At 32.1% G+C, this 27,449-nt stretch overlaps 1 protein-coding gene across 4 annotated transcripts; it reads right to left on the reverse strand.

Annotated features, from left to right (window-relative positions):
• Window positions 1–4,908: 4,908 nt before the first annotated feature.
• LOC145305712 (uncharacterized) lies at window positions 4,909–27,408 on the reverse strand. 4 transcript variants are annotated; one of them, XM_080147471.1, is made up of 13 exons: window positions 27,319–27,408; window positions 26,959–27,076; window positions 26,400–26,414; window positions 26,119–26,196; window positions 25,068–25,162; window positions 23,613–23,787; window positions 18,251–18,372; window positions 17,912–17,988; window positions 15,458–15,552; window positions 11,691–11,813; window positions 11,137–11,201; window positions 10,575–10,897; window positions 4,909–9,710 (listed from the first exon to the last, which is right to left on the reverse strand). In XM_080147471.1, exons 1-13 carry the CDS (start codon window positions 27,378–27,380, stop codon window positions 5,212–5,214), a joined length of 5,847 nt encoding a protein of 1,948 aa, XP_080003597.1. In that variant the 5' UTR covers window positions 27,381–27,408; the 3' UTR covers window positions 4,909–5,211. The 4 variants fall into 4 exon arrangements, with proteins under 4 accessions (XP_080003597.1, XP_080003574.1, XP_080003587.1 ...); XM_080147448.1 differs by lacking the exon at window positions 26,400–26,414 and adding an exon at window positions 26,500–26,514; XM_080147461.1 differs by lacking the exon at window positions 26,400–26,414 and adding an exon at window positions 26,600–26,614.
• Between the last annotated feature and the right edge of the window lie 41 nt (window positions 27,409–27,449).

The raw sequence follows: 27,449 nt of genomic DNA on the forward strand, positions 1-27,449 counted from the left end.
AACTCGTTAAAAAAGTAAAACACATAATGTGAAAGACAAAATATCTGATTGGTATTAATGTTTTAATTACAGTACTACAGTTACTATAAAACTTTGGGGACAAGCGTAATAAAAACCAAGTATCCCCTCTATTTTTTGACCTTAGTTGCTAGTTTTTCTGCTCTATTTGTCAATTTTAAATTTAGTTATCTATTTGCAATTTTGTAGCACTATACAAATTAACAAGTTAACACATAAAATGTTATTTTTGCAAATTGGCAAAGATAAACACAGAAAGTGTTTTGCAACTAAAATAATAATGATCTAAATCTATTTAATTATGTATCATGGATATATGAAGAAAATTTTATTAATGGAAGCTAGGAAAGAGAATGAATAAGCAATGATAAAGACATATATAATAACTAAAAATAAAGATAAAGAGAACGAAAGTTTTTTACTTGAAAAAATAATATTATTATCAGCTTAATATGAATAATTTTTTTAAAGACTTCCTTCACTTAGCTAACTATAGAAATATAAAAAAATTATAACCCACGGACATAACATCCCCCTATTGCACTCAAGCTAAATTTATTGGAATGTTTTAAAAGTCGTCATACTCTGACTTGAGATTTTAACAAAATTTCTTACGTTCCATTTTTCCTTTCAAAATGAAGGATAATATTGTTTTTCACCCTTGGATAATTGGATAAAAAAGAAACTTCAAATCTATTGATGTTTCGTTTAAATTATAGCTGGATTGATTTACAAAAGGAATAGTTTATCAATAAATTCTTAATGCAATGTAATTATTTATAAATGTTTAATATTAAATGTATATGTTGTTTTGTCCCAATAAATATTTGAATTTTAAATGAAATATAATAATATATGTTTTCTTTTTTATTCTAAACTAAAACTTTTCTGCTTTTGTTGCAATTTTACACATATAAAATACTTTCTCGTATTTATTTGAATCCGGTGTATATTAACCGGTTCTAATCCATACGAAAAAACTATATCTAGCATCGTATTATATCCAACTTTCTACGAATATAAAAATGTACAATCAAGAGATTAAAACCAGTTTTTTTAGCCGGTGCCTTCGGCACCTCGGGGCTAAAAAACTAGTTTTAATCTTATGATTGTACATTCTATATCCGCGGAAAGCCGTTTATTATACGATGCAAGAAATAACTATTAAAATATTTAAAATTTTAGAATGTATAAGGTCTATGATTTCTTGTTTAAAAGACGACATTTGTAATGTGTGAGATTTTGGATAAATTTGTTTGATGTGTAATTGGCAGTCCCCCGGGTAGACATGTGCATAAAAATAGAAATAGCATAAAACTATCCCAAGACTTAAATATGAAAAATAAAGTAGCCTAAAACCATCTCAAGATGTGAAGCTACGTTTTAAAGGAAAGCTCAATCAGATTAGTAGTTATTGAATTCTTAAGCTTTAGACAAAACTTTAGTACTTTATATAATATGATACTAGGCCATATCCTCCCATTAGTTAATAACCAGCAGCAGATCTCAATTTTTTCAACAAAGTTAATCAGCACAGCTGCCTTTTCGATAATTCTTCACTGCACTAGCGGCTGTTCATTTAGCATCTAGAGCTCTGATAGGGTAGATAGGGGACATATTTGAAACCGATTAATATCGACTTGATTAGAACCGATTCTTAACCATGCTGAAAAATCATGTATAGCATTTTGTTACAGACAATTGTTCATGAATTTTAAAAAAAATCATAAAATTTACACCAGGGTTTTGTTGTAAGCCATGACATTCATCCCCTCGGGGCTAACATTACTGGTTTTACTATCTTATAATTATCATTTAAATATCCGCAGAGACTGTCTATAATACGACGCGATATATAATTATTCTTGACTTTTTGGATAATGTAGTAATAGCTTAGATAAAAATGTGCATTATTTCTCTTTTTCTTTATATTTCTTTCTTATCGTTTTATTTTTCTCCTTTTTCCTCTTTATTCTCTTTTTGAATGATCTTATAGTTAGCTTACAATTTCTAACTTTTGCGCTCCTATTGGACGTTATCCTACTTGTTCAACAACAATAAGAAGATAACATTTTGTTTTATGAATAATAATGCATAAGTAATGAGTATTTGTATTTGGTTATATCTCCAACGCGCGTTGGCTTAGCTGTGTGCGAATACGCGCGTAAGTAGCTAAACTTTCACTAACACTGATAGTGTGTGTATATGTGTGCATCATTATACAAGTTTTGCGCGCGATTTCCAACTCGCAAAATTTGGGCCACTTTTGGTTCTTTAGTGAATTTTGATTGGTTGGTTTATTAAGATGAGTGTTCAAACGTTTCAACCACTAATTTTAATCTACAGGGGTAATTTTGTGTATCTTCATTGGGGATGATAATCAATTAATCGGCCATTGTCATTTCCCTTTAGATCTCTGGCATCAGCTCATCGTTTGGGAGGTATAGGTGTTATCTAAGCCCAAGCAACGACATAAAAATACTTTAAAAGTTGTTTCTACTGCTGTTAAAGCTATGTCAGGTGTGCGACATTAATAGCCATATCAGGGGGGGGGGGGGGGGAGGGGAGGGGGGGGGGGGGTCACAAAACAGTCGCGCTTCATTTTTAAGCACTGTGTGGATTTCCAGACAAAGGTAGTGCAATCAAAGTATTGGTTGTCTGCCATAGTTGCGATGTTAGTGCCTTGGGACTTAATATGAAGGTCTGGTCCAACGTTGTTGTCATTCGGAATTTCAGATGTTTGACACTGTCGTCTAAGCTAATAAATGATATTTTTAGAAAAGCGTCATATTATAATAAAGTAATTAGAAGATGATTAGTATAAAATTTATGTTGGCCTCTCATTGGCTATTTTATCGTATGACGTCATAATCTGTGGAGGGACTTTTATCATATTCTGTAATTATTGATATTATTTTCGCAGTCGACAAAAGACTTTAGAATCCAACATTATTTATTAATCTGATAGAAAGAGGGGTTCAATTTAAATAAGAAGTAAGATTTTAATATGTTATTTGCAGGGGTAAAGAGGGTGTGCCACTATTATTAGATATATAAATATATGGATATTGGATTTTATATAAATTTTAGGAATGTATTAAAAGAGCTGTCAAACTAAACCCTTTTTTAAAATCATTTAAAAAAGAAAGAATTATGATGTCTTATTCTATTCGTCTGTCTAAAACTTAAAATCTCGCTAACAGCTGAACCGATTGAGCTCTACTATTCAGGAAATATACCATCTGGATCTGCGGTGATTTTAAGCTATATTCTTATAATTTAGAAAATATACTCTGCACTTAAAAAGATTTGTTTTCTTAATAAAAACTTATAAGGGTGGTGGAGAAGCCTCAAAGGGGCAACACCACTATTATATAAATAGATAGTTCCAAACCGATTGAATTATTATATCTAGATAGTTTTTCATTGGTCCTGGGATGGTTAAAAATATTTTCTACTTTTCTCTACACCTTTAAATACAGAGCCATTAAATTGACATAATATTTCAAACGAATAACGTCTTGCGATTCCAATGCAATGCAAAAGTAAATAACATTTACAACACATCCATACTTTTCAAAAGTCTACTAGGCAGAATACATAATCATCTGTCTATTCAAGGTGTTTGTTTAGCACTTGAGAACATTAGCACAAGGGTAATCTTTAATTAGCATCATTAAAAATTGCCCCTAACAATATTCCATTAGCAAAATATAATCATTCTTGCGGCTACGCTCCTAGAGGCCTCTTAGAGGACTCTAGGAGCACTCCAAGAGGGGGTAGTTGAACTAGATAACCCAATTTTATTTTAGATTTAAAAAGAAAAAATTGGGTGGGGGTAATTTTTTTGGGTGATGGTACCCTCCCCAAAAATAGTCCACCTATGAGAATCTACCCTGTAAAGGAGAACAATATAGGTTCAGCGGTTGCAATATCCTTTGGTACAAACAAACATTAAAGCATCCTGTCACTTTATTATAAGGATTACTTGTTAGACATAGATAATTATCTTCCTTAAAGGAAGCCTGCAAGAAATACCACGCTTTAACTGCTGAAAGACTACCACAAGTAGACCCAATACCCCAAATTTGAAGCCTTCAGCTTCAATAGCAAAACATTTCTAGGCATTTTGAAATGACATTTTATATTCAATGGAAATTTTGAAAGAAATTCATTTCTAAAGTTAGAAATTTTGATATTAAACTACGTGGTCTAGAAACCAAATTATAAGCTTATAATACCCATTTTTATAGTCAAAATCATAAAAAAATAAGTTTAACTTGCGTTGTACTGAGTGTATTGTAGCCAATCAGAAGGCTGAATCAGCTGAACAAATAATCACAGCTGAGCATGTATTAGTTTCCCCCTTTGTTTCCGCTATGATTTTCGTTTACAAATGCAATTTAAATCGAATTTTTTATCATAGATTTTGACTATGAAACATATAGTTTTTATTGTAAAAATGTAATCAGTTACCGGGAATCTAAGTCTCTTACAAAGATAAGGTTATAATTGTGTCTAGGCGACGTAATTTAATATTGTTTTTTCTTTTATAAGCTATGGAAATCTTTCAAAATTTTCATTGTACATAAAATGCTATTTTGAAATGCCTAGAACTTCTTTGATATTCAAGCTGAAGGCTTTAAATTTGGTATATTGGGTCTACTTGTGGTAGTCTTTCAGCAGTTAAAGCGTGTTTTTTCTTGCAGGATTCCTTTAAGAAGCAAAAATAATCAGCTGACAAACTTTTGAATATAAAACAGTAAACAGAAAACAATTTATAGTAAAAGTATGTAGCTCTGAGTGGCAGATGGACAGACAGATATAGAGATGAAAGCTAAGCTTCACAGAACACACTTTAAATTCTAAATAAATAAAGAAGATAAAATATTTGTTAAATATATCAATTTATGCAAAATCAATTTTCAAGCACTAAAATGTTATAAAATATTATAGAAAAAAATTAACAAAATGATTAGATGAAAATATGATTTACAATAATGAAAATGTAAGCATAATCAATAATCATTCATTGGTATTAGTAAACGTTCATGATAAGATATAGAATTTTATATTTTTTTTCATATAGTCTCTTTTCTGACTTCTAGTTAAAATTTGCATATTTTTATTTACACTATGAAATTTACAAGAACTACATCTAATTTTTGTTTTGTTTGGTGATTTATTTTAAATTTAAAATAATGGGGGAGGTGGAGGTGGCTTCATAGAGGGTGGAGGGGGTGGCTTAAAATTTGGCGGGGGTGGCCTTCTCATTTGTTGCTGTGGCGGAGGAGCAAATGTAAATGGGGTGACTACAAACACGCCCCCAGCTTTGGGGGAGTCTGGAACCTTCTGTGGCTGAGGTTCCACAGATGTATTAACTTTCTGGGATCTTACTGGGGAAGGAGAAGTAATTCTTCTATCAATTTTAGGTGACTCAGGAATGGATTGTTTGGCTTTTGGAATTGGTGAACTGGGTACTGGAACTTTAGGTACATTTATTTTCTTATCAACTTTTGGGGATACTCCTACTGCTGTCACTCCATTCTGAGGAGGTTTAGTAAGAACTTTGTTTTCTACCTTTAAAATTTCAACTGGTTTCACTGTATCAACAGCTTTTGTAGTTTCATCTCCATTGATTTTAATGCCACTGTTCTGGTTAGGCTTTTCATTCACATGTTCAGTTTTTGTAGGTTCTATCTTGACTTCTTCTTTGATTGCTGTTAATTCAGCCTTAGGTATTTTATTTTCAATCTTAATTCCAGTTTTAGGCTCTAAAGGTTTTACATTTTCTGTAGGTTTTTGGTTCAATTTTTCTTCCTTATTAGTTTGATTCAATTGAAGTTTACTTTCAGGCTTGGAAGCTGTTAGTTTTAGGCTTTCTGTTGATTTTTGGTTTGTTGTTTCATCTTTTTGTTCATTGAAAACTATCTTTGTTACAGGTCTTCCATTGGGTTGATTATTTGTTTTATCTTCATCCCTTGGTTTAACTTTATTTTTGTTTATAGTATTATCATGTTTATTAATTAAAGCTGCTTTAGTTTCCTTGCCATTTTGTGTATGTTCTTTGATATTGTCTAAACTCTGCTTGTTAGGAGTTTGTGTAAATTTCTTGACAATGACAATATTTTGAGTTGGCTCTTTAGATATTGAATAATTTTCTTTGATTGGAGTGGTTTCTTCTTGTTTGGGAATGCTTTTTTCTTTAACAGGTGTTGGAATAACAATCTTTTCTGTTGCAACTTTTTTAATCTCATAATTCTTTTTATTTTTGGATTCAGGCTCTGTTTCTTTATTAGTTACTTCTTGTGTAACTTTAATTGTCTTATTTTCTTTCGGTGCTGAAGTTTGATTATTATCTTTACTTTCAGATGTTTTAATATTATCTTTTGGCTTTTCTGGACTTTTCACCTCTGGTTTCTGCTTATCACTGTTGTTCACAGTCCCATTTCCATTAGAAATAGCAGATTTGGAAGCAGGAGTAGATTGAGATTTTTCTTTTATTTCTGTGACAGGTAAAATGTCTTGCTTTTTCTCTTGAGTAGCTGCACTAACTTTAGGATCATTTGGCTTCTTATCCTCTGTGATGTTGTTCTTTGTTGAAAACAACATTCCTGTGGTTTGTTTTACTGCTTTCTCTTGAGTTTTAGAATTAACAGTTGAGTTTATAATATCAGTGTGTTCTGTTTTCTTTAAAGTATCATTGCTGGATTTGATGCCATTTTGAGATTTATTGGTTTCAGCAGGTTTATCTTTAGAAATTATTTTAGGAATATTTGATTGTTGTGTATTGGCTTTAGGTTCTATGTTATTGGTGGATACATTTGTAGGTGCACTTTCTGTAGGTTTTGGTAAATGCTTTGTGTTTCCATTCTTTAAAATATCAATAGAGGGTTTGGAAACATTATTATTTACTAGTGCTTCCTTTTCTTTGATAGTTTTGGTTGTATCTTTAACCACAACTGTCTTTTTTGTTTCAGGTTTTGCCTCTTTAACAGCAGTTATTGAAGTTTTTAATTTTTCAGCATCAATATTGCTAATAGCAGAATTTCTGAGCACAGTTAGAGCATTTGAAAAATCTTGCTTTTTATTTTGATTCGGCCATTTGTTATTGTCCTCCTCAGTCCAATGCTTAGATTGGTCATTGCTAGATGCATTATCAACTGTATCAACACGAGCCTGAGCTACAATTTCATCTAGATTGAGATCCTCTACTTCTTTATCATTAAGCTTTGATCTTTGAAGAAGGTTTGTGATCAGTTCTCTCATACGAAAAATTTCTTGATCTGCATAATTTACAACTTTGTCAATTTTAGCAGCTTTAAGTGCAACATCTTTCATTTTATCCTCACTTTCTTTAAATTTCTCCTCTTTCTTCTTTCTCTTTCTTTCTTTTTCCTTATGTTTAAGGTTAGTCATTTCATCCTTGTCAGACTTAACCTTTTTAGGCTTTGGTTTAGGCTTGAACAATGGTCCATCATTTACATCATTCACCTTGGATTCAGCAATGTACTTGACAATTCTTTCATTTATAATCTGTTTCAATTGCATTAGATAAGCTTGATCTGCTGCTTCTGCTCTCATTTCTGCCTCATTTTCTTCTTTATAAAATCTTTCCATGTTTTTCTTCCAAGCTACATAATCAAAGGGTTCAGCAGGCTTATCATTTTCTTTTATTTCATCAGGCTTTTTATTTTCCTTGTCATGCTCTGCTATTCCATTTGTGTTAGATTTCATATCATTGTGTTCTTCATTAGTTCCATTAACCACCATGTTGTCAGATTTATTAGATTCTCTAATATTAGAATCAGTTATTGTAGTTGATTTATTCTCATTCATAACTTCCTTAGGTTTAGCCATTGCAACTTTCTTTGCAAGTTCTGCTTTTGCTTTAATATCTTTGATAAACAAATCAAAAGCATCCTCAGTAACAACTTCATTAGTTTCAGCTTGTTTTTCATTAGAAGTAGTAAACTCAATACCTCCTAAATCCAAAGCAGATTCTTTTAGTTCTCTAATTGCAGCCCAGACAGAATTTTTGTCTGATTCATTAGAATTATTTGATTTAGAAGTCAGCACCTTATTTTCTTCTTTAGGTGTGTTTACTGAATGATTCTTTGTATTTATATCATTTTTTATTTTAGTTGGGGTTTCTTCCTTTGACAGTATTTCTGCACTTTCTTGTCCATTTCCAGCTTCATTATTTAAAGGTTCTACATTAAGATCAACACTTTTATCAACATTTATAGAATCTTCAGCCTCTACCATAGCAAGAAGTTTTTCTAATTCATCTTCCTCTTGTTTTAGCTCCTCCTTCCTTCTCTTGAGAGCTTCTTCAAGCCTTTTAGTTTCTCTTTCAGCCTTTTTCTTGTGTTCAGCCTCGATTCTTTTTTTCTTTTCCATTTCTCTATTTGCCCTTTCCTCTTTCCTCTTAGCCTCATCTTCTTTATATTGTTTCATTTTTTCAGCAATTGCCTTTTCTTTTTCTTCCTCTCTAAGCTTTTTCTCCAGTTCCCTCTTCTTATCTAGCTCTTCTCTCTCTTTTTCTCTCCTGGCTTTGACTTCACTTTCTACTTTTTTCATCTCTTCTTCAAACTTTGCTAGTTCACTTTTAATCATCTCATTCTCTGTTTCTTTTTGTTTCACAAGCTCAGCAAACTCCTCATCAGTAATAATATGATTTAAATCACCAACCTTACCCATGTGAGCATGTTCCCATGCAATATCTTTCATAGATTTGATGGTATCTTTCATGGCTTGATGATCAGCTTTCACAGAACCAAGATTTGCTGTTGTATTCATCAGAGCCTGTTTTGTTGCCTCTAGAATTCTTCTCTTTTCCTCATCTTTAGCATCTTTTTCAGGATCATTCTTTACTGGCCAAACCATCTCTCCATTAATCATGACAAGACTCTTTTTCTCAGTTGATTTTTCCATAAAGTCTGATTGATAAATTTTGACAGCATGATCTCTTCCAGTAACATCATCTGTGTCTTCAAATTCATCTTCTTTTGATTTTTGTCTGCAGAACATGTTCCATAAACAATGAGCTATACCTGACCTTGCCTGCAGATAGTAAATATGTGGCTTTCTAACATGTATTTCAAGTTGTTCACATAGTGGTCCATAGGCAAGTAAAGTGGCCTCATGGTCTTGTTTTGCCATTAGACCCTCAACATGTCTTCTTGCATCAATAATTCCTTTAACAATATCTTTCTTGTCACCTGTTCTCTTCTTAAAATATGCTTCAGTTTCCATGTTAGGAATCCTGGGCAGTTCATCAGGGATTTGATCTTCAAGCGGCCAGTTTTGTGCACAGGCTGGACACTCACACTCAAACATGTAATATTTTAAAGTGTGATACTGCCTCTGAGATAAAACTACATTCTTAAAATGAACATGATATGAATCTGTAATTTCCTCTCCTTGTTTAATGTGCTGTCCTGCAACTAGAATTGTGTTCTTGTTCAGATTACACCTGATAGTATTAGGATCACAGCTGTGATTAACCAAAGCCAAGCTGGGGTTGATGGAGATACCAATTTTTTCCCAGGTAAAGTTTTCAGTCAACTCTCTGATGGAATGAGTGTTGAAAGATTGGACATTGATGATTTGATGGATAACTCTGAGCATGTAAAGTTCTTGGTCCTGCAAAGGTTCCACTTTTTTCATAAAGCCTCCTCCTGGTCTTCCTGAAGTATGAACATTACTATTAATTTAAAAGATTTAAATCATGTATTATCACTATGGAAACAGTTTTTTAGGTTTAATTAAATGATAAAGGGTGTTAAAATAAAAACCAATCGCTTCGCTTTTTTCAATATAAACCTGACAGTTTTGGTCCAAAACTAATAAAAAATAATACAATTCATGCCCAAGCAATGGCAATGAGAAAACAATAATAAATTTTGAATCTACTCACCCTTCCAGAGCCCTAGAGCTTAAGACCTAGCCCTTGCAGAGAAATTTGCCCTACGCCGAAAGTGCATATTTTATTACAAATTTGTTTTTTTTATAAACAAATCGCTCACCATTTGAACCACCATAAGTACTTAAAGTCTTGTAGATAGACCTAATAATGTTTGGAGTTTTTGATGGGGCATGTAAAGACCTTTCTTTTGACACCTTAACAAGGTTTCTAAAACAATCTTAGCCAATTTGGCATCAAAAAGAAAGACCTTGCAATGATCAGAACTAGGAATAGACAGAGCCGTGATGCCTTAAGGTTGGACGGGAAGGCTTTTTTATGTCAAATTGGCATAGATTAAGTTGGAAACCTTGTTAAGGTGTCTAAAGAAAGGTCTTTACATGCCCCATCAAAAACTCTAAACATTATGGGGTATATCTCCAAGATTTGAAGTACTTATGGTGGTTCAATTGTGAGCGATCGGTTATTTTTTTAACATCCTTTAGTTATGTATTTGTTTGTTGTTAATTAAGCTAATAACTATGAATTTAATGTTGGCTTAAAGTTGCATTTATTCAACAACTTGACCAATTTGATTTGATTTTGATAAACTAATCTGAATTTACAAAACTACAAATTCTAATTATACCTGGGGTGCCAAAGTATCCTGCAAACTGGAGGCTCCTGTAGAAAAACACCGCTAGAATATAATGTTTCAGGGCAATATCTTCATCCAAATCATCAATATGTGTTTGAAGATTGACCAGAGCCTTGTAATCAGTGCTCAAATAAGCCCTGACTGGCAGTGGATGTACAGGGTTGCTTAGATCCAAATACTTTTCTATGTCGTCTTTGCTTTCTCTGAAGAACTGAAGTGGTTTCTGGGTAATTGAACGGAGAGCCATAAACAGGCTAAACATTTCACTGTCCTCTCCTGGAAATATCTCGTACAGCCTCATTTGACATTCATACCTTTAAAAATATTAATTAAACAGTACTTTGAATATTAAAAGAAAACTAATGTGCATTTGACTTTGATGCTTTCCCTCAAAGTGCCTATCAAGCACTCAACCATCCTTTTTGTTTTGAAAATTTATTGAAAATAACAGGGGGAAGGGGTTGAATTCTCCTAATCCTAACCCCTGCGGGACTACTCAGAACAAAATGTACTTAAAATACTTTTTTCAATTCAATAAAAAAAAGAACCTTACTTATGATAAGTATCTTGTGCAATTTTAGAACATTCTTTGGAACAAAAAGATACAACACAGCAATTCTGAAATAAGGTTCCATTATCAATCTTAAATTAAATTAAGAAATAACGCAAAGCCCTTATTGAAATGAATATCTAACTAATAAAGTTATTTATCTATATATTAGGTTCTAGGTAAATTCAATAAATAACAAGAGAAATAGCAACCTAATGGACGATAATTTTCCCCTGTCGAAGTATCCTTGTAAATTTTCACATCAATTCTTATGGATAAACTGGATTTCAATTTTGATTCAGGAAAGGAGGAGACATAGGGCTGTTTATTACACTAGTCCCCAAAGTTTTATATTAAGGTTGTCCTTTTTGTTGATTTAACAATTTTGGGGACTTATACTAAATTTTGATTGGTTGGTTGATTAATGTGAGTGTCCAAACATTTTAACCACGAATTGTAATCTAAATACAGAAGAGTTATTTTGTATGATATTATTAGAGATGTACATCAATTTATAGGCCATTGTCTTATCCCTTTAGATCCCTGATTTTGCTTACCTCACAAGGTAGAGGAGCCTTAGTTTTCTTGAAGCAGTGATTACAATATTGGCTGACCAGCTCCACATTCTCTGGACACAAGAGAGAACTAATTGGAGAATCTACACACAACAGTTCACCTGCCTAAAAAAGAAAAAAAAGAACATAATTATATCTTATGAATATTTTTTTCCATAGATTTTATATGTTAGATTAAATCTTTATTTTGGGGTGGGGGAGAGATTTATTTGGGGGGAGGGGGTTCGCCAGCCCCTCATAATTTTAGTTTTAAAAAATTATTTCTTTGGGGAAGAGGTTTAATTTTTCCGAGAGGTGGTGGTGCGTCCCCCAAAAAAGTTATAAACTCACAGGTCTATTGAGAAGCTACCCTGTTACCGGTTCAGATCTTTTTGTACAGACAGACAAATATCCTGTTACTTTATTACAAGGATTGTACCTGTGTGTATTTTTTAAAGATTAATTAAGAGGGTCTTCTGTCAAAAAATCATATTTCTTTATTTCCATCTGTTTTGTTATTGATATATTTATAACTAGGGGCTAGGCCCCTAGAGGCCTCTAGTAGCACTTTAAATGTTTTTTTGTTCAAGTCTATACGATACATACCAATGTTAGGTAGGAGTCTCTATTTCGGTTTATTGTGATTTCTCTTAGGAGGGTGGTGGTACCCTAACTCCAAAATAGTTATGAACCTTCCCGGGACCTATAACAAGTTACCCTTTTAAGGAGAATCCGATCAGTTCAGCGGTTACCGAGATCATTCGGTACAGACAAACAGACACACAGCTAGACAAACATACTTTTACTTTATTATAAGGATTAGGTAACAAAGAAATAATACGTTGCTTCGCAATTTAAAAAGTCATAATTCTTGTTTATTCTTTTTGTAAATTTCTGACGTGTTTTTAAACCAATTATCAGTATATCAACTGTGCAAAACTGGCCCTAAATGTGCTAATTAAATTCTAAAAATATGTTTCTAAAGAAATTTAGCTCCTTATTTTGACCTAGCATTGAGAATTAGAGTAAAACAATCCATCCTAAAATTGCAGAAATGAGATTTTACAATAGAAACATACTTTTTAGCAGCGCAGCTACTATACAATTAAAATATAACTGACATTTAACTATCATTAAGTAAACTTACAAGACTTTGGGATTATATTTTCCTTTTAATTGTCCGTTGAAATGATATTGAAACATTTAGACATCCAAGTTAAAAATAAGAACAGAATCATCAAAAGTTTTGAAAGGTTAGGGTATGATTTAAAATTACTAGTGGTGCGCCTTTAGCATCTAAGGACTCTGTATCCATATGGGCTTTAAAATAGCTTAAAACCATCCCATTATGGAGATATTAAGCTTCAAACAAAAAACCGCTTACTTCCGTATATAATAGGACGATAGTTTGCTGTAGGTAGCTATATTAATGAACCTGAAAAACCTAAATCTGGACTTGATTAAAAAAAAGTTGTGTTCGACTTTCAGCTAAAGTCAAATTTACCTTTGATTTATTTGCGTCTTGAGCTATAAAGGTAGTTATGAATCTATCTTAATGCAACTACAATTTGCAGCCCGGCATTTTCAAGTGAAAAATATGTTGTCCTAAAATACTTGACACGTTCGGTCATTTAATTTGTGCACTGTTTAAAAATGGTGTGTCATCACTTCTGCAATGTTTATTTAATCATCAGATAATAAATTTATAGTATAGATATATAACTAGACCACTACCTGTATCCCCCTGTTGGGGACCTTTTTCGTCAGCTAGCTAAAGTTATTTAAATGCTTACCCGCTCTATTGTTTTACTATAATCATCAGATCATTAGAACCGCATGAAAATCAGGCCATTCCAATTTTTATTACTAAACACCTTATAAATTGTGTCTTTTTGCAAATATAAGAAATTCAGCTATTATAGTAACATGTTGAAGTTATGGATCACCTGTAAAAATGTATGGAATAGTGACTAAGCTAGTTTTTTTAGAGCAAGGTTTTTTTATCAACTAGGACAAACACGACCATAGGTTACTAGAAAAAAAATTAATGCATATAGAGAAATTACTTTTAATGAACACAGGTATAACAACCTAATATTATTTCAGAAAAAGCATTGTCAATTAAATACTTATACATTTGTAAATAAATAGTGAACGATATGATCTGTAAAATTGACAAACGGACGTGATTACAGAATAGTAATGCGTCTTGAATTTTTTTTAGAGTTAATAAAATCAGAATGGAACGAAAGTTATTTATCGCATCATGTTATAGACAAATTTCTGAGGATATTAGAATGAACCAGTTTGTTAGCACCGAAGGGCCGAATGCCCGTGCTAACCCAACTGGTATTAATTTTATGATTTTATTTTAATATTCAAGAACAATTGACTGTAATTTGATGCTACACATGACTTTCAGTATGCCTTAGAAATAGTTCTAATCAACAGATATTACTTGGTTTCGAATCCATATTGGAAAGTTGTTTATATATAGAGATGCTTGGCATATAAAATCTGCACTTCATTTGTTATCAAGGCTAGCTTCATTGTTTTGCATTAACCTAAAAATTTTACTAAAATATTCTACAAGTTCTTAGAAATTTTAATTAATTGTAATCGTTTATGTTCTTACTCATTAGTAGCAAATCTATAATCATAACATGATTTACAGATGTATTATTACATAAATTTCACCTATATGGCTGGTATTTAAGTTTATACTTATTTATTGCTTATAGATATGAGGTATATTTAAACATTACATATTAGACATCACTTATAATTAATGTATAGATAATTGGGTATGTGTTGATATTCCTGTTTAAAAATTTGATTTTAATTATTGTTTATACTGCGTATTACAGTTAGAGAGTTGAATCCATTTTTATAGAAGCAGAAATATAATCTATGATTACGGTTTTGACCCTCTAAAAACGTAATCTACCATTCCACTTTCCCATCTCTTGGTGATGATATCATCAACGCCGATATGATTTTTGTAATCTACCATTCCAATTTTGCCTCTCTTGGTGATGATATCATCAATGCCGATACGATTTTTGAAATGTACCATTCCACTTTCAAGAGAGGCAAAACTGGAATGGTGGTTTACACTTTTAACATCAACATAATTGAAATCATACATACTATTTTTAAATTATGTTAATTGTAGGAATGTATAAAATACTAATTAAAATTTTTTTATGTAAAATAAAAATAACTAGAATATACCATTACTATTATGTTGATTTAAATAAGGAAATCAATGTTTATGATGTAAGCATAAATGTACCATTCCAGTTTCGCCTCTATTGAAAGTGGAATGGTATCGGCGTTGATGATATCATCACCAAGTGAGGGGAAAGTGGAACGGTAGATTTCGTTTTTTTGAGGGTCAAAACCGTAATCATATATAATATTTCTGCTTCTATAAAAATGGATTCAACTCTAACTGTATTATTTAGATATAACTTTCCTTGATGGTTTCTTTAAAAGTGCTTAGTCCAGCACAGAAACCATCTTTCTTCATTTTGAATTTAATCCAAAAAGGGAGGAACGTGGGGTAGAGTTATCTATGTGTTTGTATCTACTTTGGGTCAGTTTCGATTAGGTTATATAGGGAGTAGGGCTTCAATACAGGCCTCATAGGTTCCTCGATCAGGGGTTGGGCATAGGAAACAAACTCCAACTCCACTTTATTTTCATTTTATATTTAAATAATGGGTTAGGGGTTCTGCGCTTGCCCAGGAAAGCACGCGTTTACTTACTTTAATATCTCTTCTTGCTTTTAAAGTTCTTCCTTTCTCACTATCAAAGGAGATGGCAATCGCCTCGCTCATTGCTGGTATCAGCGGATTCTTTTCTGAAAAATTCATACAAGAGGTTTACAAGGACTATTATGATTAAAACATTAGAGTAAAACACTAGAGAGGGAAAGGGTTAACTAACTGTATCTCCCTGTCGCATTGTCCTTTTGTCGACTCTCAATTGGGTTATTGAAAAGCAAACAATTGCAATTGTGGGATGTGTATTGGCACAGCCAAGTAGCATAAAACAATTTCCTAGCATACGAATAAGGTCATTGAAAAAGGGAGGAAAGTAGTTATCTGTATATACATCTATACCATAGATCTGTTTTTGAAATAATTGTAGATAAAATTTGTCGGTTGGGTGATTGGTGGAACAGGTATTACTGCCATATAAAGGTCGTGCAATTAAAAAGATTTGTTGTCGGCATTAGTTAGGTTTTAGTGCATTTGGATCTAATTCATAGGTCTTATTCTTTTTATACTAATAATTAGCACAGAGAGAGGGTAGAATGGGCTGTTCACTTTACTAGTCCCAAAAGTTTTATAATATCATTTTCTCATTTGTTGGGATAACAACTTTGGGGACTTTAGTGAATTACTACTTATTTACGCTACAGAAGGGGTAATTTTGTGTATAATCATTTGAGATGTACATCAATTTATCGGTCATTGTCTAATCTCTGAAAAATTAAAGCTTAATTTTAATTATACTTAGGGATGCACGACATACTGAACATAAAACTTATAATGAGCTTTGCTCTTTAATATCAACTAGAGGCTAGATAAAGTAAAAAGATATAAAGTACAGGAATTTTCCTAAATATTTTGCTTAAATTTCACTTATTCAGGTCACAATAATTTTTAGTAGCAAAACTACTCCTAATTTTTTTATTTCTCTGTTCGTTATTTACAGGGATCTGAAGGGACAAGACAACTGATTTACATTCCCAAAGATGATACACTAAATTACCCCTTCTGTAGATAACAATTTGGAAGTTAGAAAGTTTGAACACTCCACTTAATGAATCAAAAAATCGAAATTCACAAAAGTCCCCAAAGATGTTAAGCTAAGGAATAAGAAAAAGTTGTCATAAAACTTTGGAGGCTAGTGTAATGAACAGCCAAATGTCGCCTCCCTTCCTGATCTGAGCTAGAACATCATTAAATGTTCTGTCATAATATCTTATTCATATGAAAAATTGTAATTCTTGACGAAGCCCATTTTGTTCCGAATTTGTATCACTTTTGAAAAGTGCGACTCCAGTTACGTCATATTTTTCTTTCCCGAAAAAGGGAAGGGGGAAAGAAAAAAAAAGGGAAGGGGGGAAGAAAAAAGAGATGAGAGAAAAGGGGGTTTTCCCCATCTCTTTTGAAGAGATTTTCTTCCCCCCTTCCCTTTTTCGGGAAAGAAAAATATGACGTAACTGGAGTCGCACTTTTCAAAAGTGATACAAATTCGGAACAAAATGGGCTTCGTCTAATTCTTTTCGGCTTCTACATACATATACATATATGATAGGCTTTTGACAATACTCAAGAAAGATTAATCATTTTTTCATTACATACTTTGTCCAATCGTCCGTTTAACTTTCTTAATAATCATTTACTTTGTTGCTCCTTTATACTTGGCAACAATGTATGTTGTCATCATTGTTGTATGTTAGTGCATTAGTAAAATTTAAAGTGCTTAGGTGAAATTTTATAATTTATTGTCTTTTTCATACTAGAAGGGGCGAGTTACTTGTGAAGGATATGCTTACTTTAATTTATCTCTTTCCTATCGTTTTAAGCCTAAATGACTAAAGAATTAGAGCTAAATATAAGGTGCAAAGGTTAAATAATTACCAAGGACGTCCAAGCTTTTAAATATGTTTTTAGGGGGAGGGTATGGTACAAATTAAAGTTTTGGAAGGGGGTAATTATACTTCCTTCCGTTGTTTTTCTTTTTAATTTGGAGGGAGAGAGGTTGGGATTAAACCCCATATTTTTGGGAAATAATTCATTTATTTGCCTGATTTGTAAAATGAAGCGGTTGGAACCAACGGAAACAAAAATTTGAGGAAGCGGTAGGAACCAATGGATACAAAAATTTGAGGTTTAAGTGTTTTTTTTTGGTGTCAATGAATCTTTCAAGGTGATATATTTAGGGGGGTGGGGGAGGGGTTAAATTTAAACATATTTACACCAAAAAGTCTTTTAGAAGGAGTGGTGGAGGGGGGGTAATCACTTCTTTAACCTTCCCCCAGACGTCCTTGTGTAACACAAAAGTATCTATAAAAATGGATAGAGAATTTACGTGAATATCATAGCTAGCTAATATGGAACTCTAAATAAAATTTCAGTGTAAGATCCAAGTGATAATTTATCCATTTCTATACAGTTTCCAATTATCTATCTGTTCGTCAATATTACCTTTGATAATTGGAACAGCAAGTTCTTCAACCTCCATATTCTGATCTACATTGGCCTCCTTGGCCGCTGTCTCAATACTAAAATAACAAGTTTCTAAACATCCATAAAATATTTTAAATTGTAGACAACTGTTACAGTAATCTTAATGCATAGTTTAAAATTGATTGGATGCCAAAATAAACTACAAATTTACTATCCATTAAGGACTGACTGTCAGAGTTTACTCAATAGTACCTTAAGGTATTAGAATTAATATAATTTAAACTAAATTCAATGAAAATCTCTATTTTGGTGGATTTTTACATTCTATTATTTTTGTCAAAAATGTTATCAAACTACCTAGTAACAATATCTTCAAGAATCTTATTCATTTTCTTTGGATCTGTTTTGTTTTTCTTTAGTTCGGCAGCTGTGTCCAGATATTCCTTGATATTCTCCGCCCACTTGTATTTCTCTCCATACTAAATATAAACAAGAGTTAGCACTGCTACTATGTCCAGATACTCCTTGATATTCTCCGCCCACTTGTATTTCTCTCCATACTAAATATAAACAAGAGTTAGCACTGCTACTATGTCTAGATATTCCTTGATATTCTCCGCCCACTTGTATTTCTCTCCATACTAAATATAAACAAGAGTTAGCACTGCTACTATGTCTAGATATTCCTTGATATTCTCCCACTTGTATTTCTCTCCATACTAAATATAAACAAGAGTTAGCACTGCTACTATGTCTAGATATTCCTTGATATTCTCCGCCCACTTGTATTTCTCTCCATACTAAATATAAACAAGAGTTAGCACTGCTACTATGTCTAAATATTCTTTGATATTCTCCCACTTGTATTTCTCTCCATACTAAATATAAACAAGAGTTAGCACTGCTACTATGTCTAGATATTCCTTGATATTCTCCGCCCACTTGTATTTCTCTCCATACTAAATATAAACAAGAGTTAGCACTGCTACTATGTCTAGATATTCCTTGATATTCTCCGCCCACTTGTATTTCTCTCCATACTAAATATAAACAAGAGTTAGCACTGCTACTATGTCTAAATATTCCTTGATATTCTCCGCCCACTTGTATTTCTCTCCATACTAAATATAAACAAGAGTTAGCACTGCTACTATGTCTAGATATTCTTTGATATTCTCCGCCCACTTGTATTTCTCTCCATACTAAATATAAAAGTGGTAATTTAAAAGAAAATGATTAAAAATTACATTTCCTTTATATAAAATTAGATATTTTTATATCAATGTCCTATTTAGCATGACCAATGAACGAAGTAAAATGTGACAAGTCATGTTCTTTGGTAAGTAAAATCTTGACAAAAAATCAGCAGTGTTTATTAAACAGCTGCTGAGAAAGACACAATTCCCCCAATTTCCTATAGACTGACTTATGGACAAAGTGAATTATAGAGTAGCATTTCTACTAAAATGTTTTGATATTTATGTAACTATTTTGATCAGTTTATATCATGAATTTTTCCTTATTTTTCAGTTTGTAAAAAATGACTAAAATTACTGTTTTGAATTATGTGGTCAAAGAAAAAAATTTACATGCAAAATTATTGCACATAATAAACAGGCGCACAGCTTGAAGAGATAGTTAACCAGCCGCCATTTTTGGCGGCTTGATTTTGCCGCATTTTTAGCAAATCAGTTAATCAATTTTTGGGGTCTGAACAAAATCAGAGAGAGAGGGGATTATGGGCTGTTTATTACACTAGTCCCCAAAGTTTTATAATAACGTGTTCATATTCTTTAGCTTTACGACTGTGGGGACTTTAGTTAATTTTGATTAGTTGATTCATTAAGTTGAGTATTCAAACGTAGCAACCATTAATTCTTATCAACAGAAGGGTAGTTTTGTGTATCATCATTGGGGATGTACATCAATTGATCGGCCATTGCCTTATCCATTTAGATCCCAGGAACAAAATACAGTCATGTGATTTAGCTTTACACATAAAAACATATTTACACGGTTAAATTAGAGAAACCACTTCTTAAAATTACATTTAACCAACATAAAATAATACTTAATTAATATATAAATAATATATCAAGGACCTAATAATATTATTTTGTTATCACCGCATTTCAGTAATTTAAAAATAAAATTAGAAAAAGTCGCGGCTAAAGATCCCTACTAACATGAACATTACCCTGATGCAAAACTCAATTTTGCTATCATCAATTATATGTCCTGAAATAAGCAGGTGTCCAAAATCACTTTAGAAATTTTCATGCTTGTAAAAAAAAGTAATTCGAAAATGATATTTAGGTTTGTTGCATGGTTGTTTTAAAAATAGTTAGTTGATAACTAGAAAATAAGTTTTCATCAAAAATCGTTTCATCACGCCGCGACGTGAAAGCTTTTGGATCTCGTTGTCATAATTTGTTTAAAACATAATAAGTAATGATAAACACAGGGACTAACCCTATTTGTTGAGTATATGCACTACTACAAACAATCATATGGGTCCTGAAATTTGTATGCATAAAAATAAAAGCCTTGGCACTTTTTACCATACATAGATTTATAAAAAAAAAAGATTTTCATATATTTAATAAATTTGCCACAATGTTATTTAGGACAACATTTAAAACAATTTGGTTATGAGAAATTAGGAGAACGACCATGAATAAAATTAATTACACCAGGATAAGACCAAGAATTCAGGTATAGGTCAATGGAGTATAGATTAATCTTTCTCCAAATTCTTGAAAAATTTAGCATTTAGCAGTGATAAAACAGAGAGGAAGGGGACATTGGACTGATTATTAGTCTCCAGAAGTTTTATAACGTTTACCTATTCGTTGGCTTAACAACTTTGTAGACTTAAGTGAATTTGATTGGTTGATTCATTACGATTATTGTTCAAATGTTTCAAGCACTAATTATGATATATAGAAGGGAAAATTTTGTGTATCATCATTGGGGATGTACATCAATTATTTGTCTCATACCTTTAGATCCTTGGGGATAAATACATGAGAACGAAGAGAAGAAGGAGTTGTAGATTTAACATTCACTGTCCCCTCCCTCCCTGGATAAGAGAAACTAATTATTTAGTTGGCAAAATGACCAATTAATCCTCCACAGTATAGATTTTTGTTTCAGATAATACAAAATTGGTATTCAAAGCATAGCCTTATAGTCTAATAGTGTTAACCAAGGTTCCAAACTCATGAATAGAAAAGAAATAAAAAGTCATAATGAAGAAAGAAATAGCGAGAAAGACAGATAAAAGAGAGAGAGGGTTATATACCAGGGATCTAAAGGGATAAGACAAGGCCGTTAAATTGATGTACATCACAAATATTAATACACAAAATTATTAATTCAGTAGATTAAAATTAGTGGTTGAAACACTTGAACATTGAACTTAATCAACCAACCAAATCTAAACTCACTAAAGTCCCTAAAGTTCTTAATTCAGCAAGTAAGAAAATATTATCATAAAACTTTGGGGACTAGTGTAAAAAAACAACCCATTGTCCCCTCTCTCCCTGGAGAGATACCATGAAAGGAAATAAGATATAGAGATAGTTAGAGTGAGAGCGAAAGAGAGATAAAATGCTGCCAAAAATGAACCTAAAAATTGGCAAGAAATTGGCAACCCTAATATTATTATTGTGCAAGTGATTGTGGGTTTTTTGCTATTCTAGTGTTTTTATAATTCAAAAGTTTTTTCTATTAGATCATTTTATGCTAAAAATCAATCAAGGCATGCATTACGTTGCACCAGGGCAGGTCTAAAGCTATTTGCATTTGGTAGGTTGCTTTCCAAAAAATATTTAAACATTAATAAAGTTCAAACAGTTTGAAGATGGTTGGTGTTAAAATCAAGTCATTTTGTAAAGCCTCTAAATATAAAGAAAGTATAGTTTTGTAATCTAACAATACTGAATAAACTTGTAGTTTGTTATTAATAGTTGAAAAGGTCACATTTCTCTGCTGTTTTATGTGATATCTTATATTTCATATACACTTGTGTTTATTATATGCAGGGATCTAAAGGGATAAGACAATGGCCCATGGAATACATCCCCAGTGATAATACACAAAATAACCGTTCTGCATATCATAATTAATGGTTGAAACGTTTAGACAATCAACCTAATGAACAAACCAATCAAAATTCATTGAAGTTCCCAAAGCTTTTGAACCAACAAATAAAAAAAACGTAATTAAAACTTTGGGGACTAGTGTAATAAACAGGTCAATGTCCCCTCCCTCCCTGATGCTATGACTGTGTGTGGGGTATGATAATATCCTTGAAATTAAACATATTGATACACTATTATTAATAATTTACTGTAGAGTCATAATTTTATCTTATCACTTTCTTTAGATCTTTTTTTGCAATGCTTTCATATTTACTTTTAATTTTTTTTTCGCAACAAAACTACTCTAAAAACAAAAAATATTCCAACATAAAAATGATAAAAGGAAATTAAGAAAAAATCGTCTTTTGATGGTTATGTTACTTTTAGAAAAAAAAATACATTTCTTCTAGTGCAATACCATTAAATAAAGCCTGCATTTCTTTCAGGGCTCGGCAGCCGTGACTAAGTCTCAAATTTAAACCCATTTAGATACTTTGAAACATTTTTCTATGATTTCTATTATTCCTTGAGTTGTTTCTATGCAATTTATAAATGCAAGCATTATGCATAAATAATAATAATCTTGAAATTTTTAAAATTAACCACAGATATAAATTATTATAACAGAATGTTTTAAAAAGATCATTTAATTTTCAAAAAGTTTTATTTTGAAAGAGAATCCGCATAGAAACCATTATCGGATTGACGGATAGACATGTATAATGAGTCAACTGCGCTACCAAAAAATATTGGAAAATTTAGAAGAAATAATTGTTTATTAGAACCATACCTTACTACATGCCAACTTTCAAGCTGCAGTTATTATACATTTTTGAAGTGAAGCTACTATATTGTTTAGCATTTTATGTAGATATTTGTGAAATTCAGTAAGGTAAAGCACAAATAATCTTACACCCTTGTTCCTTTTTATTTTGTATCCTACAGATTATAAATCATAAAGGTTTATTTGTAATGTACAGGGCTCGGCAACCACAGCTTCCTTAAATATCATACGACTAACTGCAGGTCACTGGAAACAAACTATTTTTTTATTATACCATCATTATATTTACATCCTATACAAATGTTTTTTTTTTATAATCACCAATATTATAATAATTTTGCAGCTGCAGCCACTGCTTTTAAATATTACTGTTCTTGTTTAAAATTACACAGTTTGGCTTGAACAGAAAACACTCTTATTTGATGTACAAGGTGTCCATTAAAGGGAGAAAACTTGGAACCAGAATTGTTGCTTCATTTCATGAAATTTTCATAAACCACTTCACTTACAATTTAGTGAAATTAAACTATCTAGTACAGTTTTTACTTAAATTACAAATGTATTTCAGTTGATTTGTTCCTACGATTGATATCAGTACAGCTTCTCTATAACATGCCCTTTTGGCGAAGCGCTGGAAATTGTCATGTGTGACGTCATAAAAATACGTCCAAATCCATCTCTTTTTTATGTTTTTTCTCTCTCACTTCTCCTTTCATCCTTTCTTTTTAGATGTATTTTTATGACGTCAAACATGACACTATAGAAGAAAATCTATTATCAAAACACATACCTTTTTAGTCGAGTTCTTATGTTTGTGATGAGACAAAAGTAGGTCAAGAAGTTCTGTCTGGAGGCAACCATACTCCAGAGCAGCTGCCAGGTCACGCAGGGCCAGGTTCAGTTGACCGCTGGACAGGAAATGGGTGGCACGACGGGCCAATGTTTGAGCTATGCCTTTTCCACAACTAAAATAGAATATGAATCAAATAGAGAGGGGACAATGGGCTGTTTATTACACTAGACCCCAAAGTTTTTTATTAATTGACTCAAAGACTTTGAGGAGTTCTCTTGTATTTTAGTAGGTTGGGTTATTAAGTTGAGTGTCAAAAGTTTTAAACCATTAATTGTGATCTACAGAAGGGGTAATTTTGTGTATCGTCATTGGGAATGTTTACCAATTTATAGGCAATTGTCTTATTCCATTAGATCTCTGATAAATACTTCAAATGTATTGGTTTAAACATGGATTCTAATTTTTGTTTTAAAAGACACTGTAACATAACATGTTAAAAGTTAGTTATAGAGTTGCTGTTTAACAACCGAAAATTAAACTCTAGATACAATCTTTATGAAATTCAGGAACGAGGTATCAGGATTCTGAAGAACAATATTTCATATGATATATTGTCCTAATTTCTATTCTTCATACCCACTTCCCTTTAGTTACATCATATCCGCAAAATAATTTTACCCGGACAAAATATTCGCCACAGTAAATATGTTATTTTTTGGTAGAAGGGAAGGTTTTTTTACTGCTTCCTCCCAAGGGTTGGTGTGGGTTTTGGTAGATATTTTTGGGGGTTGGATTGTGACCCTTTAATTTCTTAGGGAGGTAGCATGTCCCACATTAAAAGAAAAAGCGTAAACCACCATGGGACCAGTAGGTACATTCCCTAAAAACAAGTGATTAATTGGTTAAATGGTTGCTGAGATCTTAAGCGTCATAAATATGGACAAACATAAATATAACGTTTTACTTTACGTGTGAAGATAATTATCCTGAAAACTGTGCTTCCTTTACTTTAATTCAATTAAGATTATTGAAAGGCCCACAGGGGCTACTAAATTATCTTAAATTGAAAATAAGTTTTGAATATTCGAAAGAGTGGATTGTTCTGTAACCTAATATAGAAAGAACATGATGTCATCCTTTAAATGTCTTCAAACACAGGGATAGAGAGATAAACTGTTAAAGCTTTCTATAATATTCTATAATTAGAGTAACGTAGCTCTTCTCGTTGATTAAGGCATGTTAAAATTTTCAAGCTTTGGATGACGATTCCTATAACAGTTAGGTACAGTTTAGAAAGCTTAGCAAGTCTGTTATCCTATTCATCTAACAATGAATTCTAGGGCAACAAGAAATTATTCCGGAAAAGATAAACAGACGGACATTTCGAATTATAAAGTAACTTCGCTACTAATAAACGCGTAATTGATAGTACAACCTGAATACAACTCTTACCTGTACATAAGCGCTTGATTATAAAGTTTCAGACCCTCTTCATCTTCTCCTTTTCTAAGCTTTTCAGAGGCTTTCTCTGATAACTCTCGTCTTATCTAAACATTCAACAACCATTTACAACAAGTAGTAAATCAATGGATGTAGAATAAACGTGGATATTATGACAGGGGAAAATTTTCCAAAATTTAACTTGCTAAAGTAGACAATGGACATCGTTTATTGGTCAGCTCGTTCAGTAACTGGACAAAGTGTCTAAAAAATCAGACATATGACGTCAAAAAATGAGGGAGATGAGAGAAGTGGGAAAAAAAAACCTTATAAAAGATATAGATAATCACTCATTTCTTTGGCGTAACATGGCTGATTTTGAGACACTTTGTCCAGTTACGTTTGTTCATCCAGTAGGAGAGGAGGAGATTCCTTATTATTAATTTAGCTGGCTACAAGTTTCACATTATTCAAAAATTGACAATCTGGTGTAAGATCCATGTACTAATAAAACCAATAAGCGAATCATTAAAAAGTATTTTTTTATTATTTATTTAACCCCTGAATTTCATTATCAAAAGACCACATCAAGTAACTTTTAACAACTAAACGTATATTGTTAAAGTATAAGGCATAATTCATCAGAAAGTTTCCATCATTAACTTCCCCCTCCCCCCCCCCCAAAGATTAAATTTGATTTTAATTCAAAAAAAGAAGATATGGGAGTCAGGGGGTTAGGTTGGGAATATCATACACTCAATAATCAAGTGAGACCACTTTTTGTACAGAACCAATTTTTGTATTTGTATTTTGAAATAAACAGCTGCATAATTTTACAATCCCCATAATGCTGGGATTTGGAAGCAGCTTACAGTGCCTAGTAAAAAAATGACGCCATACAATACAAATAACCAATGAGAGCGCATTATACATTTAATTTACCAATGATGGTAAAATTTATACTGGCCTATCATTGGTTATTCATATTGTGTGACGTCATTTTTTATTAGGAACTATAAGCTGCTTCTTGGATTTGAAGTTAAAAATAATATGGAAACCTTACCCTGGAATCCTTATTCATGAGTTTGAGAGGCCACAGTCTTGTAATATCACCCATATCAGCTGACATTAGCTCGTATACCTTACTTAATCTTTCCTGAACATATAATCCTTATAATAAAGTAACAGGATGTCTGTATGTTCTTATTCATAAGTTCATATCAGCTGACATTAACTCATATACCTTACTCAATCTTTCCGGAACAAATAATCCTTATAATAAAGTAACAGGATTTCTGTATGTCCTTATCATAAGTTCATATCAGCTGACATTAGCTCATTTACCTTACTCAATCTTTCCTAAAATATAATCCTTTTAATAAAGTAACAGGATGTCTGTATGTCCTTATCATAAGTTCATATCAGCTGACATTAGCTCATATACCTTACTCAATCTTTCCTAAAATATAATCCTTTTAATAAAGTAACAGGATGTCTGTATGTCCTTATCATAAGTTCATATCAGCTGACATTAGCTCATATACCTTACTCAATCTTTCCTAAAATATAATCCTTGTAATAAAGTAACCATTGGGCTTTTTATTACAGTAGTTCCAAAAGTTTTATAGTAAAGTTTTCTTATTTGTTGGCTCAACAACTTTGGGGACATTATTAAATTTTAATGAGTTGGGTTTATTAAGCTAAATTTCCAAACATTTCAACCACTCATTGTAATCTGCAGAATTGATAATTTTGTGTAACATCATTGGGGATTACATCAATTTATCGGCCATTGCCTTATCCCGTTAGATCCGTGGCCGGTTATTATATGCCAATTGCAGATTTCTAGCTATTTTTTTGAAGATAAAAATGTGCTGGGGATAATAAAAAATAGGTATATCACCTTGACAGTAGTTAGTTCAAAGATTGCATCTTGATGAGGTTTAAGGTAAGTAACTGCCTCCTTGATACGCGACTGCATAGGGGATAGCTTCACTCTCTTGATGGACTTAGACCTCATTCTAAAAATAAGAAATTTAAACTGGTTTCTGATATAAAATGTTGAAAAATTTGTAGATTGTACACTTTAGATCTGGGTTTATAGTTAAACTATTTCATATCTATATTTTGAAATGGCAACATTGATTTGAAAAGTAAATAATCTTTTTTTGCAAGAAAAACTTTATTGAATGGAGTTTGTAAATATTGAGTTTAAAAGATTTTAAATAAATAAGTAATATAAGGCCTTGTTTCCCTTTCATACCTTTTCTTTTTAGGAGTAGGAGTGGGAGGGTCCTCAGAGGCATCGCGGCCTCGATCCCCCATTTTTTGGTGTTTCTGAAATTATATATTTGATAAATGTATTGATGTGATCTTTTAGTTGGAAGCCTTTAT

Source organism: Acartia tonsa, chromosome 2 (genome assembly GCF_053477335.1).
Source record: "Acartia tonsa isolate MP-2025a chromosome 2, ASM5347733v1, whole genome shotgun sequence".
Lineage (NCBI taxonomy): Eukaryota > Metazoa > Arthropoda > Copepoda > Calanoida > Acartiidae > Acartia > Acartia tonsa.

Excerpts from the sequence above, each read along its gene's own strand:
- LOC145305712 (XM_080147455.1), bottom strand. The coding sequence starts at position 27,380 with ATGGGGGATCGAGGCCGCGATGCCTCTGAGGACCCTCCCACTCCTACT. Across the intron at positions 27,077-27,318 it reads CCTACTCCTAAAAAGAAAAG|AATGAGGTCTAAGTCCATCA; the intron begins GTATGAAAGGGA and ends TCTTATTTTTAG. Across the intron at positions 18,373-23,612 it reads ATAAGAACTCGACTAAAAAG|TATGGAGAGAAATACAAGTG; the intron begins GTATGTGTTTTG and ends GTTTATATTTAG.